We start from the raw sequence: 14,965 nt of genomic DNA, 5'->3' as shown, positions 1-14,965 counted from the left end.
TTCTTATCATTATGCAGTAACGTTTGGGACATAGTTACAGTTTGTCCAGGGTTTTTATTTTCAGACATGCAGTGAACTGGTTTATTGCGGGATTGAAATTTTATTAAAGTACCCGCTCATATTTTTATAATTTAATAAATTGGGGTATTACCAAGAATTTAAAACATTAAAACTATTGAAAGTGATTTTTCTCCATTAGCAATGTTTTTAGTTAGAAGCGATTTTTCTGAAGAACATAAGAACATAATTTTAAAAATATAAAAACAGAATCCAGTCTGTGTTCTAATTAAGGACTGCATAAGTTACTTAACCTATCCAGCAGTTTGTAGAGAAAATATCTTAACCACATTAAAATGATTCATTAAAGTTATATGAGACTGCCTGATTACTAAGAATCTTTTGAATTATGTAGGTTAAATAGTATGGTTGAAATGCTTTTTCACTCTATATGCATTTTTTAAGCATTCTATCTTTAAAGGCTATATTTTAGTTTTTATTTTACTGATTGAAATAAAGACTGACCTAATTAGCTATTCCATGGCTGTTTTAAATGTGTTTTTTTTATTATGCCTAAATCCAATTACAGGGAAAATTAAAAATTGCTAACAAAAGATGTCTTCTCTTGTAACCTAGGTCAAGTTAAGCCGATTATGCGAGCAAGATAAAGTGGTACATGCTCTGGAAGAGAAACTTCAGCAGCTCCACAAGGAGAAAGTAGGACAATTATGTTTATTATCTACAATTGATGTTACTTTATATCACTATTACCAGGACACTGATAACTAAAGTAAAAAAGAATTAATTCGATGATGCAGAATATTAAGTGTAATCATTTTTATTATAATAGTACACGCTTGAGCAAGCTTTGCTGTCAGCCAGCCAAGAGATAGAAATGAATGCAGATAACCCAGCAGCCATTCAGACCGTGGTGTTACAGAGGGACGATTTACAAAATGGACTGCTTAGCACATGTCGAGAACTCTCTCGAGCCACTGCCGTAAGTAGCAGATTTTCTGTCCTAGTGAGAGTCACTGGAATGTTACGTAGTTCTTTTTTTTTTCTATTTATTTATATCTCTATTTAAGTGGGCTTTCTTTAGGATTTTTCTTTATTATAACAAAAATTTAATTTGTTATTAATAATAACAAAAACAAAGGGTGGTCTTTGTTTTTCTAATTAGTGGGGCTTTTGTTCTTTGTGAAATAGTTTTACAGAGAAGATAAATACACCTGGTTATATATTATGAAAATGAAAAGTTCTTAAGAATGTTAAAATTTATTGTGTTAAGAAAATAAATGTTTTATTATAATAATTTTTGGAAGGTAGTAATTGGATTCATTTAACCACCCTTTTCAATTATAGGCTCCTGTGAAATGCTTTTAAGATGCTGTCAACATTACCATTTTGTAGCTACAGTGTGATCTAAGTTTAGATGATAGTTTTGAGTGAGAAATATAATTAGCAGAATCTTTTAACCCATAGTCAAGTTACTTGATAAAGAGTCTCTTCGGATTACCAAATCTAAAAGTCTTACTTAGGGCTTCCCTGGTGGCGCAGTGGTTGAGAGTCCACCTGCTGATGCAGGGGACACGGGTTCGTGCCCCGGTCCGGGAAGATCCCACATGCTGCGGAGCGGCTGGGCCCGTGAGCCATGGCCGCTGGGCCTGCGCGTCCGGAGCCTGTGCTCCGCAGCGGGAGAGGCCACAACAGTGAGAGGCCCGCGTACCGCAAAAAAAATAAATAAATAAAAATAAAATAAAAGTCTTACTTAGAGTATATAAATTGAGTGTTTTATGAGTTTAAACAGTCTACTTTAGATCCTGTGATGTTATCATTTCTAAAGACAGTAAGAGCACCCGCCCAAGCAGCCCTTTGAAAGGGGAAAAAACCACCTGTTATAGAAAACTGCTAACACATCCTTGTCTGTACCTTCAGTGGGCTGTTTAGGGGGCAGCTACCTTTTAAGAAAGTCCACAGACAGTATAGCTTAACTAAGAGAGGTCTTTCCAACTGCGAAGCCACCAGAATCTCAACATGACTTCAATTCTAAACACTAAATTCACATTCCAAACATGAACTGTTTTTAAAGGAATATGCCATGGTTTTATATAAATCAAAACTTGGTTTTTGTGCCTCTTAAGTACCTTATATTTAATATACTTATTCTTTTTAAAAAAATATACTATTATTGGAACTTCCCTGTTGGCGCAGTGGTTAAGAATCCGCCTGCCAATGCAGGGGACGTGGATTCCATCCCTGGTCCGGGAAGATCCCACATGCCAGGGAGCAACTAATCCCATTTACCACAACTACTGAGCCCGCATGTCGCAACTATTGATCCTGTGTGCTGCAGCTACTGAAGCCTGTGCGCCTAGAGCCCATGCTCCGCAACAAGAGAAGCCACCGCAACGAGAAGCCCGTGCACTGCAATGAAGAGTGGCCCCCGCTCACCACAACTAAAGCCCACACACAGCAACAAAGACCCAACCCAGCCCCCCCCAAAAAAATGTGATGAATGATTGAACTGAATGACTTACCCAACATTACAAAGCAAATAAATGCAATGCCCAGAGGTCAAATGCAGGTCTTCTAACCATAGTCCTGAAGACTTAGATCTACATGGCTTTTTATAATATCATCATAGAGAAACTATATGAACCTAAAATGTTGTCTGCAAGCGAGAAGTCATTTAGTTCGTCAGTGATGGGTAAGATTTGGAAGAAAGAGGAAGTCCACACAGGACAAAATGCTCTGAACCATAGCCCAGAGATGAGAATGTGCAGGATATGTTTGGAGAAGCAAAAAATAGAACTGACTGGCTGACTGAAATAGAGGATGCGGATTATGAGATAAGAAAGGGGAAGAGGGGTTAAGCTGTCAGTTCCGAGCTAATGAAAAGCTCAGTATCCCTGTGACAACCTGAGTCAAATCAAAATTAAGTTAGAAACTATTTCATGATGTCATGTCTGTTATGGAAAGTTCTAGGGATGTACAATGTTCCATTAAACTGTTACTTCTTCCCTTACCAAATAGGTTTCATAACTTAAATCTGATTAGTAGGCTTAGAATTTGCTCCATCCCAAGGTAACTCCAGTTGTGATGGAAGTTTTATCAGAATATGTTCAAAGAAATTAATTATGTTTGAGTATCTCATTTTCTGGTTGTTATCCCATATAATCACTTTCCTGGGGTTTTTTTTCTTTGCCTTTAGCATTATTTCTTTGCCTTTGCCTTTAGCATTATTCAGTGGTCATTACAAACCCTCAATATGTTCTTCTAAGACATGTTTTAATGCATAGAATACAAAGCATGTTATTTGTGCCTTTATGTAAACATACTCATTTTGTAGCTTAAAGCTATAAATGGTGTGTTTATAACAACATACTGGACATATGGTTGGCACTCAATGGATGTTGATTAGACATAAATTTGAACTACATTTATGCCAGCAGAATCCCAAAGGATTCCTCTGATTCTTTCACAGTTGATTTGGGGCCTTGGTTCAAATCCAAGCCTTGAGTTATAAAAGATACAACATAAGAGGTATAACATTAAGGCCTCCATAGATCAAAGCCTTGATTCTGAGAACATCTTCTCCTCACCTGGTCGGCCACTGAGGTATTAAAACTAGGATTAACACAAGGTAAACATGTAAAGCAGTGTTCCCTTTGTGTTTGATTTAATTCTTTTTTTTTTAATTTATTTATTTATTTTATTTTTGGCTGCATTGGGTCTTTGTTGCTGCACCGGGCTTTCTCTAGTTGTGGCGAGCAGGGGCTACCCTTTGTTGTGGTGTGCAGGCTTCTCATTGCGGTGGCTTCTCTTGTCGCACAGCGCGGGTTCTAGATGCACGGGCTTCAGTAGTTGTGGCTCGCAGGCTCTAGAGCACAGTCTTAGTAGTTGCGGCACACAGGCTTAGTTGCTCCGCAGCATGTGGGATCTTCCTGGACCAGAGATTGAACCCTTGTCCCTGCATTGGCAGCCGGATTCTTAACCACTGTGCCACCAGGGAAGTCCTTGATTTAATTCCTGATGCAGCATCTCCTCTCCTAAGCCCCACCCACCAGACACACACATGCTTTAAGCATATAATGACTTTGTGTGCTCTCCTGGCCTCTACTTCTTTTTTTCTTTCTTTCATTTTAATTTTTTAAATTTTATTCTACTTCTTTTTAACCTAAGCCTGATTAGTGAGAAAAATTTTTATAGCAGTCAGTTATACCTTGAAAGTTTTCAATGTGTTGCTGTCTTTGCTTAGGTTTTCTTCTGAAAGCAGAGCCTGGGATGAGGACCTGGGCTCAGAAAGTTTATTTGGGAGCGATTACAGGAAGCTGAAGTGAGGGAGGGAGTGTGGAGAATGAGACAGGGAGGGAGAAAAGCCAATAGAGATTTCATTTCTGAGTTGGTCACCGCTGTGGGTGACCCTCAGGGGAGTGTCTGAGGAAATGAGCTGAGAATGTTTGAACATGAGAATGTTTCCGAATTTTCCGCTGAGAGGCGGAGAGGCTAGGGTATCTATCACTCCTTGGTCGAAGTTGCCCCGGGGTTCTTAATTCACCCACATTTCCAATCCGCCTTAGCTAATTGACCACGAACGCTGGCACACGTGGAGCTGAACCACAGTTTCTTGAAATCAGGTGGGCAGAGGGCATAAACATCTGCTGCAGTCACCTCTCTTGGGGAGTTTACATTAGGCCTTGTCTCTAACTGTAAGAGAAATATCCTCATGCTTTATCCGCTTAACAGGTGCTGCTTTTATTCTTTCCGACAATTCAAGGAGCCAGGTAAAGCAGACGCCATGCACATGTCTTAGATGAGAATGTGGGGCTCATCCAATAAAATATATTTGTATTTCTATATTTTGTACATATATTGTCTGGTTTGGTCCTTAAGCAAATGCTTTGCAAAATAGATATAATTATTATCTCCATTTGATTTTCATTTTTATTACCTCCATTGCACAGATGAAGAAGAAACTCAGGTTCATAGAGGTTAAATGACTTGCGAAAGTGACATAGCCAATACGAAAAAGTCAACACCTAAATCAAGGACTTTTTAAATTCTAGGGCTTCTGTACTTTCTATTCCACTTCACTGTCTGTGTGGTCACTAATTTGTACTTTCTGAAACTTGGAATCAAATCTAGATTCTCTTACTCAGAAATCTCAACTTGGGATTTCATAGTTCAATCCTGGTTTTGGCACCAAAATAATTAATTAGTTAATTAATTAAAATTGGACTTTCAGATATCAGAAAACAAGTATAAAGGTCCCCAGTCATCCCGAAAGGCTGGTAGATGGCTTATGCATTTATCTACTGCAGAATAGGACCAATATATGAAATAATAGTAAATACTGTGAATATTTCTGGAGTTTATTGAGTGCCAGGTTCCATTATAAATGCTTTTACGTGTACTTAAGCCACATAATAACCCTTTGACAAGGGTACTATTATTACTAGGTTAAAAATGGAAAACTGAAGCACAGAGAGATTGCCCAGGGTTACATAGTGAATAAGCATTATGTATAGACTTCCATTAAACTTATTTATGTTTTAAACCGGCTTCTGCATGGGAGGGCCATGAGTAAATGGAGATTTTAGACTAGAATGGATAAACTTAAAGGGGCAAGGGAGGAGGACAAATGAACCTCCTTGAGGAGAAGCTTGCACATTAAATGTTTTCATATTCTCATTCTCAGTGAAACAAAGAGCTACTGAGAATTATGGTGACAGCAAAGTGTGTTTTTTTTTTTTTACAGAAGATCTGTTGACATCTATGAATTGTCACGAATACGCTTTGAAAGATTTCAAGATAGTTTTTAAATACCCTGGTCATTTCATGATCACAATACTGCATTCCCAGAAATAGAGACAGTCAGGTGTGATACACCTCCTGATGTGCTGCAGTGGAAAGTACCCAGCAACACTTGTGAGGTTTGGAAAATCAAATGTGAATCTCAGCAAGCCTCAATATTCAACTAGGAGTTTATAGGAAATACAGGAAACAGAAGAGCAAACTAAGCAATACCACAGGAATTCAATTAACAAAATCTAGCCTCGGAGAAATTCTACAGAACAAGTGACCCATTCTCTTCAACAAATAAGTAGCAAGGGAATAAAGAGGGGGGTGTAGGGAAATCATTATAGTTAAAAATATTTTTTAGGAAATTCCCTGGCAATCAAGTGGTTAGGACTTGGCACTCTCACTGCTGGGGCCCCAGGTTCTATCCCAGGTTGGGAAACTAAGATCCCACAAGCCTTGCGGTGCCACCACAAATATATATATATATATTTTTTAATATTTTTTAGAGGAATACATATTAATGATTTAAATAAGTAAGAATTTGCCTGTTATTTTCATTTCTTTTCTTTAGAAATGCATACTGATTTATAAATGAAATGATATGATGGCTGGTGTTTGCTTTCAAATAATCTCACAGGGATAGAAAATGGATGCTGTAGATGAAACCAAATTGGCCACGTATTGATAACTATTGAATTAGGGTGCTAGTGGGCTACTTTTGTTTATATTTGGAAATGCCATTGTGTATGTCTGCGAAAGGTTAAAAGAAAATTCACAAAAATGCTAACAAAAGGGTAGCATAATAATAGGTCTTTTTTTTCATCTTATCCTGTATTCTAATTTTTCTACTTTTTAAAAATTTATTTTATTTTTGGCTGCGTTGGGTCTTTGTTGCTGCGCGTGGGCTTTCTCTAGTTGTGGCGAGTGGCAGCTACTCTTCGTTGGGGTGTGTGGGTTTCTCATTGCAGTGGCTTCTCTTGTTGCGGAGCACGGGTTCTAGGCACACGGGCTTCAGTAGTTGTGGCGCATGGGCTCAGTAGTTGTGGTTTGCGGGCTCTAGAGCGCTGGCTCAGTAGTTGTGGCGCAGCGGCTTAGTTGCTCCGCGGCATGTGGGATCTTCCCGGACCACAGCTCAAACCCGTGTCCCCTGCATTGGCAGGAGGATTCTTAACCACTGCGCCACCAGGGAAGCCCTTTCTACTTTTATAAGTATAAAAATTTATTATATCTTCAATTTGTACAGTAAAAAGTAACGACTTTCTTTGAGATGGAATATTGTTTTGTTTCAAAGAGAAGATTAGAAGAGAAACTAAATATATGAGTTAATGATTATATTTAGCCAATGAGTTAAAGATTATAAGTAGTCAAAACAGATGACTATAATTGTTATCATAAACTAGAAATTTAAAATAAAGGTGGCTCTATAACCATGCCTGATTTAGTTGAACCTCATTTTATACCGTTTGAATTTGGTCCCTTGCAACATCTTTTTTGGTTTAAAAAAGCCAGTATTGGGGAATTCCCTTGTGGTCCAGTGGTTAGGACTCCACGCTTCCACTGCAGGGAGCCCAGGTTTTATCCCTGGTGAGGGGAACCAAAATCCTGCAAGCCGCGCAGCGTGGCCAAATAAATAAATAAATATTTAAAAGCCAATATAGTAGTCATTATTAGATAGTATAGTAAGATATGTGCTTAGTAAATAGTGATTTTTATTTGAGATGCAGTTATGTAGTAAGGCAAGTATAAAATCATAAAAGGCATTCTTTTTTTTAAAAAAATTATTCAAAGTACTAAACACATTCTTAAAAATCTATGGCAAGAAATTTCTACGTCCTGAAGGTAAAAACGAAATCAGATTGACTTTATCTTGACTGATCTCAAAAATCAACTGCTTCTAATACCCAGTTGACAGAATTGTTATTGTTGAGTGGTAGTGGCCAAAATTAATATTTTTTGTGCCTAATCCCCAAAACATAACAGTAAATTTACATAGCGCAGTATTTTAATTATCCAAGGTTTAGCAGTGGACATTAATCTGTAATATTTAAAATCGAAGAGTTGGCGCTTAAGAAGCTAATAGTCACATATCTATATTATCGCCTCGTCTCTATTTTGAAACAGAAAATCTACTGCCAATTCCTTACCAAAGCCTTATGCTCCATTTTTTTTTTCTTCAGAACCTTTTTTATTCTTCTGACCACCAGAGAAGGTCAGCTTGAACCAAAACAAGCTGAAATAGCCTCAGAAGGCCCACCTCATTACACACAACAGGGCAAAACCTGAAGTGAAGCCTCAGTTTTTTTCAGAGCAGACTCAGCATGTATTCTTACACAGGTGTCCACTAAAGACTGATCAACAAAGCACCACCACCACAAACATACAGACACTGTTGGGGGCTCCCCCGTGTGTCATTCACGGAGTCCGCCTCTTCCTCAGCCATAAGCAAGCCCTTCCTTGTTCTTTTGCGGGGGAAGGTCCTCCGTGCATAGAGCGATAGACCGTTTATTTACTCTGGAACTTGGAAAGGAAGGTGACTCAACTTATTTCCTCCCCTGCATCTGAGATGCAGTCACTTCTCTGAATATGTGAACGGTGATCTGGGAGATAGGTGGTAGAGGGTCCCTCAACAAAGACTCTTCAGGACCAGCCTGTCAGGCTTCTTAACTACTTAATCCTTTGTTTTTCAGAAACCTTTGCACCTGGGCTCCCAAGGGGCAAGCAGGCCCAAAGGAGCGGCCACAGGCCTGGGAGCGAGCGGCCTCTCTGAGCAGTCACCGGGGAGGAGGAGGGGGCAGGGAGGGGCGAGGTGGAGATGCAGGGGGACAGAAATCAGCTGAAACACTCCATGCTGGTTCTGACTCGCTCCATCTCGTGCAGGAAGCTGTAGAACTGAGGCAAGGTTAATTCTATGTATAAATTTTCCGTTTGGGGCTTCCCTGGTGGCGCAGTGATTGAGAGTCCGCCTGCCGATGCAGGGGACACGAGTTCGTGCCCCGGTCCGGGAAGATCCCACATGCCGCGGAGCGGCTGGGCCCGTGAGCCATGGCCGCTGAGCCTGCACGTCCGGAGCCTGTGCTCCGCAACGGGAGAGGCCACAGCAGTGAGAGGCCCACGTACCGCAAAAAGAAGAAAAAAAATTTTTCCGTTTGATTTCCTTTCTTAACCACCAACTTTAATTGTAAAAACATACTTCCCACTTTTTCCAGTTCTCTGCTCCCAGACGTCACTCCAAATGTCCACTCCATATCTATAAGCTGGTTAATCATCAGAGTCTGACCTGTGGCCCATCGAGCAAGGGTGGGAGCATTCTGTTTCCACTTTTCAGAAAAGTAGGTGACTTTCTCTTCACTGAGACTCAGAGTTATGAAATCAGCCTGGACCTGCTCAGCTGTGAGACTCTTCTTCAAGGCACCATTTGAAATCAGGAGGAGGCTCTTCACGATGCTTCTGACGGGGCCGGGGCTGATTTGCTTGGTGGTGGCAAATTCAGAGAGCTGAGCCAGAAACCTTTCCATCTCTTCTGGCTCAGTGAGGCAGTGGAAGAGCACTTCCTTCAGGGCTGAGAACTTCTGCGCGCCCAGCTGGTTCAGCTGCTGCGCATAGCTACCCATGGCCCCGGGCACGGGTCGGGTCCTCTGTGCAGTGCCGGCGGCACATGGCGTCCCCTCAGCCCCACGGACCCTCAGCTCCCGCGCCTCCCCAGACTTCCTCCTTCACGCCGCCCTTCATTTTTTAAATAGAAAACAGAACAGGGACTTCCCTGGTGGCTCAGTGGTCAAGAATCCGCCTGCTAGTACAGGGGACACGGGTTCGAGCCCTGGTCTGGGAAGATCCACATGCCGTGGCGCAGCTAAGCCCGTGCGCCACAACTACTGAGCCTGCGCTCTAGAGCCCACGAGCCACAACTGCTGAGCCCACGTGCTGCAGCTACCGAGGCCACATGCCGCAACTACCGAGCCTGCGTGCTGCAGCTACTGAAGCCTGCACACCTAGAGCCCGTGCTCCGCAACAAGAGAAGCCACCGCAGCGGAGAGTGGCCCCCGCTCGCCACAACTAGAGAAAGCCCGTGTGCAGCAATGAAGACCCAATGCAGACAAATTAATTAATTAAATTTTTAAAAAATCCTCTCTCATCTTTTTGGTAGTCTGGGGTTTCATTGCCTCTGAGGATTACAAACCTACTTGTAGTTTGTTTATTTTTTTCCCTGCGGTGGCCGAGTCTTGCCTCAGTACAGACTATAAAGAAGTAACCACTATTAGAATGTACTTGTTCCAAGCCTTAAACTTGGACTAAGTCAAATTTTTAAAAAGTTTTCTGCCATCCCTCAAGCAACTCCACACATGCACACACACATTTTTTTTTTTAAACCTTTGTTATAGTAGGTCACATTCTCGGAAAAGTACACAGGTTTAACTGCGCAAACATGGCTAACACCCGTAGCAAGACACTGAATTCTACTAACGTGCCAGAAACTTCCCTCCCAGTGATGGCTCCTCCCCAAACACCACTGCCTGACTTTTAAACTCTACATTAGCTTTGCCTGTTTTTCTGTTTTCGTTTTTGTTTTTGCGGTACGCGGGCCTCTCACTGCCGTGGCCTCTCCCGCTACGGAGCACAGGCTCCAGACGCACAGGCTCAGCGGCCGTGGCTCATGGGCCCAGCCGCTCCGCGGCACGTGGGATCTTCCCGGACCGGGGCATGAACCCATGTCCCCTGCACCGGCAGGCGGACTCTCAACCACTGCGCCACCAGGGAAGCCCTAGCTTTGCCTGTTTTTGAACTTAGTATAATCACGTAGTATATACTATTTGGCTTTTTTTAACATTATGAGGTTCATCCACGTGGTTGTAAATTGCAGGATTTAACTCATTCTCTTAACTGTATGGCATGAAGGTCCATGTTTTTATTGAAAGCACTGCTGTGTTTCCTGACTTGTGCCTGTGATTTTAAGATAATTGTATATTTGCAAGTCGTTACCCCTTTTAATTGCCTTAGTGCACCTATATATTATCTTCTTGACAAAAAAGAAGAGTAATCTCATACTTAAAGATTTTAACGTTGTACTTGTATAAGCCACTAAATTCTTTAATGAAATACTCAGCCAGGTGTTAGGAGGACGGATGTTATGCCAGTGCTGCCTCTTTTCTTCCTGTCCCCGTTGACTTGTGTTACCACCCTCCCATAATCATGCTGGAGGAGCCCAGAGGTAAAGGCAGAAACAGGCCCATCAGGATAATGGGACTCAGGCCAACTGGTACAGTACAATGGCAGGACTTTCCAGGTTAGGAAAATTGGAAGTATATTGTGTTTCTTCACCCCTAGAATATTGGTAGAGTAACCTCTACCTCTCAATCTCTATTTTTCCTGTGTTTCTGTAAGAAAGACAAGAATTTCCACCATCCTAAAACGTTCTTGTATTTAGTTGCGTCTGCAGCACCTTTGGTCTCCCCTTGAACTTTTCTACAAAAGAAGCTCAGTGTCAGCCTGGCAATGCCATCTCACTTCATTGCTGGGCTGCCACTGGGTCTGTTATCCTCATTTTACCCTCCCTGAAGCCTTCAAAGGCCCACTATTTAAATTTGCAGTTTTTGTGGTGCTTACAGTTTAGAAGATGGCTAGAAGCAATTTTTCTTTTCTTTTTTGGGCACGCCGCATGGCTTGCAGGATCTTAGTTCCCCATCCCGGGATTGAACCTGCGTCCTCAGCAGTGAAAGCGTGGAGTCCTAACCACTAGACTGCCAGGGAATTCCCTTTTTTTTTTTTTTCTTTTCTTTCGTTTTGCAGGCAATTTTTCTTGAAGGAGATCAATATCCTTATTGATTCAGGTGAAAACAGTTTGCTGAAGCCAAGTCAGGAGGGTAATATTTACACAATATAAATGAGATTAAAATCTTTAGTCCTTTACCACTTTGCCTTTTTAAAATTTAATGCACTGTGGAATCTGCATAATAACTCCCTAAATTATATAATATAGAGATGATTAAAAAAATCTCCAGTGGTTTATCTCTGCTTTTTTAAAAAACGTAATCCAGGGCTTCCCTGGTGGCGCAGTGGTTGAGGGTCCGCCTGCCGATGCAGGGGACACGGGTTCGTGCCCCGGTCCGGGAAGATCCCACATGCCGCGGAGCGGCTGGGCCCGTGAGCCGTGGCCGCTGGGCCTGTGCGTCCGGAGCCTATGCTCTGCGGCGGAAGAGGCCACAGCAGTGAGAGGCCCGTGTACGCAAAAAAAAAAAAAAAAAAACGTAATCCATTGTAAAACCCGCTTATGGACTTCCCTGGTGGTGCAGTGGTTAAGAATCCACCTGCCAATGCAGGGGACACGGGTTTGAGCCCTGGTCCGGGAAGATCCCACATGCCGTGGAGCAACTAAGCCCGTGTGCCACAACTACTGAAGCCCGTGCGCTTAAAGCCCGTGGTCCTCAACAAGAGAAGCCACCGCAATAAGAAGCCCGCGCACCACAGCAAAGAGTAGCCCCCTGCTCAACGCAATTAGAGAAAGCCCGCCGGCAGCAATGAAGACCCAACGCAGCCATAAATTAATTAATTTTTTTAAAAACCTTATAAGGAGACATCTTAAATTCAAAAAGCAGTTATTCCAAATGGCCCAAATTTTAACACTCATTTTAATTTTTAAAGGTAATTTTCATTGCCTATGTTTTTAAGCAATTGTAAGCTAGTTGCAGAATATAGAAAATAGAGAACCTCTAGGAGCTTGAATATTGCTGCTTTATTTTTTTTTTAACTGTTAAGATGATTTTCAGTACCTCTCTTCTACATTCAGTACCCTCTTTTCTTATCCCAAAACTACTGCTGTTGTTAAACTAACATTTCCCAGGGGAGCTTTGCTTACAGCCATTCAAGTCAAGAAATCTATGGTCAAGGGAAGTTCTTAGACAAGAGTTACTAATTCATTTTACAACAGCATTCAGTAAACATTTGTTGGTTGTGTCATGTGTGCCAACACCACGCTAGATACTGGTGACAAAATAGTGATCAAATATAGTTCCTGTCCTTAGTTTATCAATTTGACCTCATAACACTCTCTGAAATGTCTGAAGAGTACGTACACTCCTGTGGAATAGCTTCCCTGAAGCAGAATGACATGACAATGTACTTTTGAGCACTTGTAGAATTATTCTATATTAAATAGATGACAGGTGGATAAGGATCAAGTATGAAAGTTTTCTCTGTGATTTGAGGGTTTGGGGGTAGTTCTTTTTCCCCAAAGGAGAAAAGTATAGGTGAGTAGTACCTCTATTGAGTCTCTAGGAACAAAATTCACTAGATTAGTTAGCTGAATTAGCTTCATTACATTACTGTAAATTTATTCTAAGTGAAGTCATGTCAGGCTTCTGGTGTTATTGAAAATCCAACATGCTAGAATACAACCTATTTAGTATTTTTATTCCTGGACAAATTTTAATCATGTCAGATAAGAAAGTGCTTTATTTATGCCTCTTCTGCATTTAAAAAAATCGCTTTCAAGAAAAATTTAATGTATTACTATGAATAAAATAACACATTTTGGGCTTCCCTGGTGGCGCAGTGGTTGAGAATCTGCCTGCTAATGCAGGGGACACGGGTTCGAGCCCTGGTCTGGGAGGTTCCCACATGCCATGGAGCAACTAGGCCCGTGAGCCACAGCTACTGAGCCTGCGCGTCTGGAGCCTGTGCTCCGCAACAAGAGAGGCCGCGATAGTGAGAGGCCCATGCACCGCGATGAAGAGTGGCCCCCACTTGCGACAACTAGAGAAAGCCCTCGCACAGAAACGAAGACCCAACACAGCAAAAATAAATTAATTAATTAATAAACTCCTACCCCAAACATCTTCTTAAAAAAAAAACACATTTTCTCAAAATAAAACTCTTTAGATATTAGAATCAACTGAATATTTTGATGTCATGAATGAATAAATAATAAATAGTTGAGGTGGGTTTGTTTGGGTGTTTTTGGTTGTTTAGGGTTTTTTTGGGGGGTGTTTTAGTAATTTTGAGTATAGCAGCAGCACAATAATAAATAATTCAGTTCCTCAGTAAATTTTTCTTAAATTGAGCAAAAAAGAGAGGAAAAAAATAAAGGAAAATGAGTTATAAAATTTTTTATGTTGTCCATTGTAAACTACAGGATTAATAACACACCAGCACATTTTCTCCCTTAAAGTAATTAAAGCTCTGATTTCAGGAACTGGAACGAGCATGGAGAGAATATGATAAGTTAGAATACGATGTAACTCTCACCAGGAACCAGATGCAAGAGCAGCTAGATCGCCTTGGTGAAATTCAGGTACAGAATTATAATATTTTTACATTGTTTTAACTGGCTTTGACTGGTACTGTACAACCCATCTTGTTAGCTTCATGCACACCGTTAACAGTTTTTGCATTATTGGCTACCTAACATCTGGGTTTCAATACTTTCAATGATAGGAATCTTACGATCTCACAAAGTAGCCCATCCCTCACTGTTTAAAAGTTCTTTATCCTATTGGGCACATGGTGAGCCCTAGAGTGTTCTGTGCTCCTAGCTAACTATGTCACTTAGCACTGAAGTGTCAAATTATCTTATCCATTCTATATTAAATCCCTCTCATTTATCAAACCGTTATTTAGCCTATTGTCTTGACTGCTATTTTATTAGAATAGAGGAAGATGCAGCACCATTTGGCATAAGGAATCCAGTTTTGTGAATAGGCAGATATGGAATGAAGTTCCAGGTGTTTGTTTTCTTATCTATAAAGTTGAAATAACAATACCTGTCTTAAAGTGTTGCCCTGAGGAATGGAAATAATACATATTTAAGAAAATAATAAAAGTCACTTTATGCTTGTGACCCTATGTAAATTTGGTCATCTGCATTGGAAGCCCAGTAGACTCAACAAATCAATACAACAAATAAAGAGTAAGGTTGACTCATAGAATGTCAACTGTCTTCTATGCGTGCTGTCCAAAATAGTAACCACCAACCAGGTGTAGCTGTTGGGCACTTGCAAGGTTGCTAGTGTGACTGAGGAACTGAATTTTTAATTATCTGAATTTAAGTAACCATGTGTGGTTGTGACTTCTGTACTGAACACTGAAGTTACTAAATATAATAGAAAAAATTGGTAAACATCTAAACCTCAACCAAGGGATCAACAAACTTTTTCTGTGAAAGGCTAGATAT

The 14,965-nt window shown here is 40.9% G+C and overlaps 1 protein-coding gene and 1 pseudogene across 5 annotated transcripts in view; one reads left to right on the top strand and one right to left on the bottom strand.

Annotated features, from left to right (window-relative positions):
• PLEKHA5 (pleckstrin homology domain containing A5) overlaps window positions 1-14,965 on the top strand; it is a 237,136-nt gene that overhangs the window by 200,685 nt on the left and 21,486 nt on the right. For all 5 annotated transcript variants that reach the window (XM_019936827.3, XM_073788982.1, XM_073788980.1 and 2 more), the window contains 3 exons: window positions 634-714; window positions 848-997; window positions 13,985-14,086. In XM_019936827.3, coding sequence (XP_019792386.1) covers window positions 634-714; window positions 848-997; window positions 13,985-14,086 — 333 coding nt within the window. The remainder of the gene's footprint in view (window positions 1-633; window positions 715-847; window positions 998-13,984; window positions 14,087-14,965) is intronic.
• On the bottom strand, window positions 8,478-9,459 carry LOC109550260 (COMM domain-containing protein 7-like; annotated as a pseudogene).

This window comes from Tursiops truncatus, chromosome 11 (assembly GCF_011762595.2).
Source record: "Tursiops truncatus isolate mTurTru1 chromosome 11, mTurTru1.mat.Y, whole genome shotgun sequence".
Taxonomy (NCBI): Eukaryota; Metazoa; Chordata; class Mammalia; order Artiodactyla; family Delphinidae; genus Tursiops; species Tursiops truncatus.
This window is presented reverse-complemented; position numbering and strand designations above follow the sequence as displayed.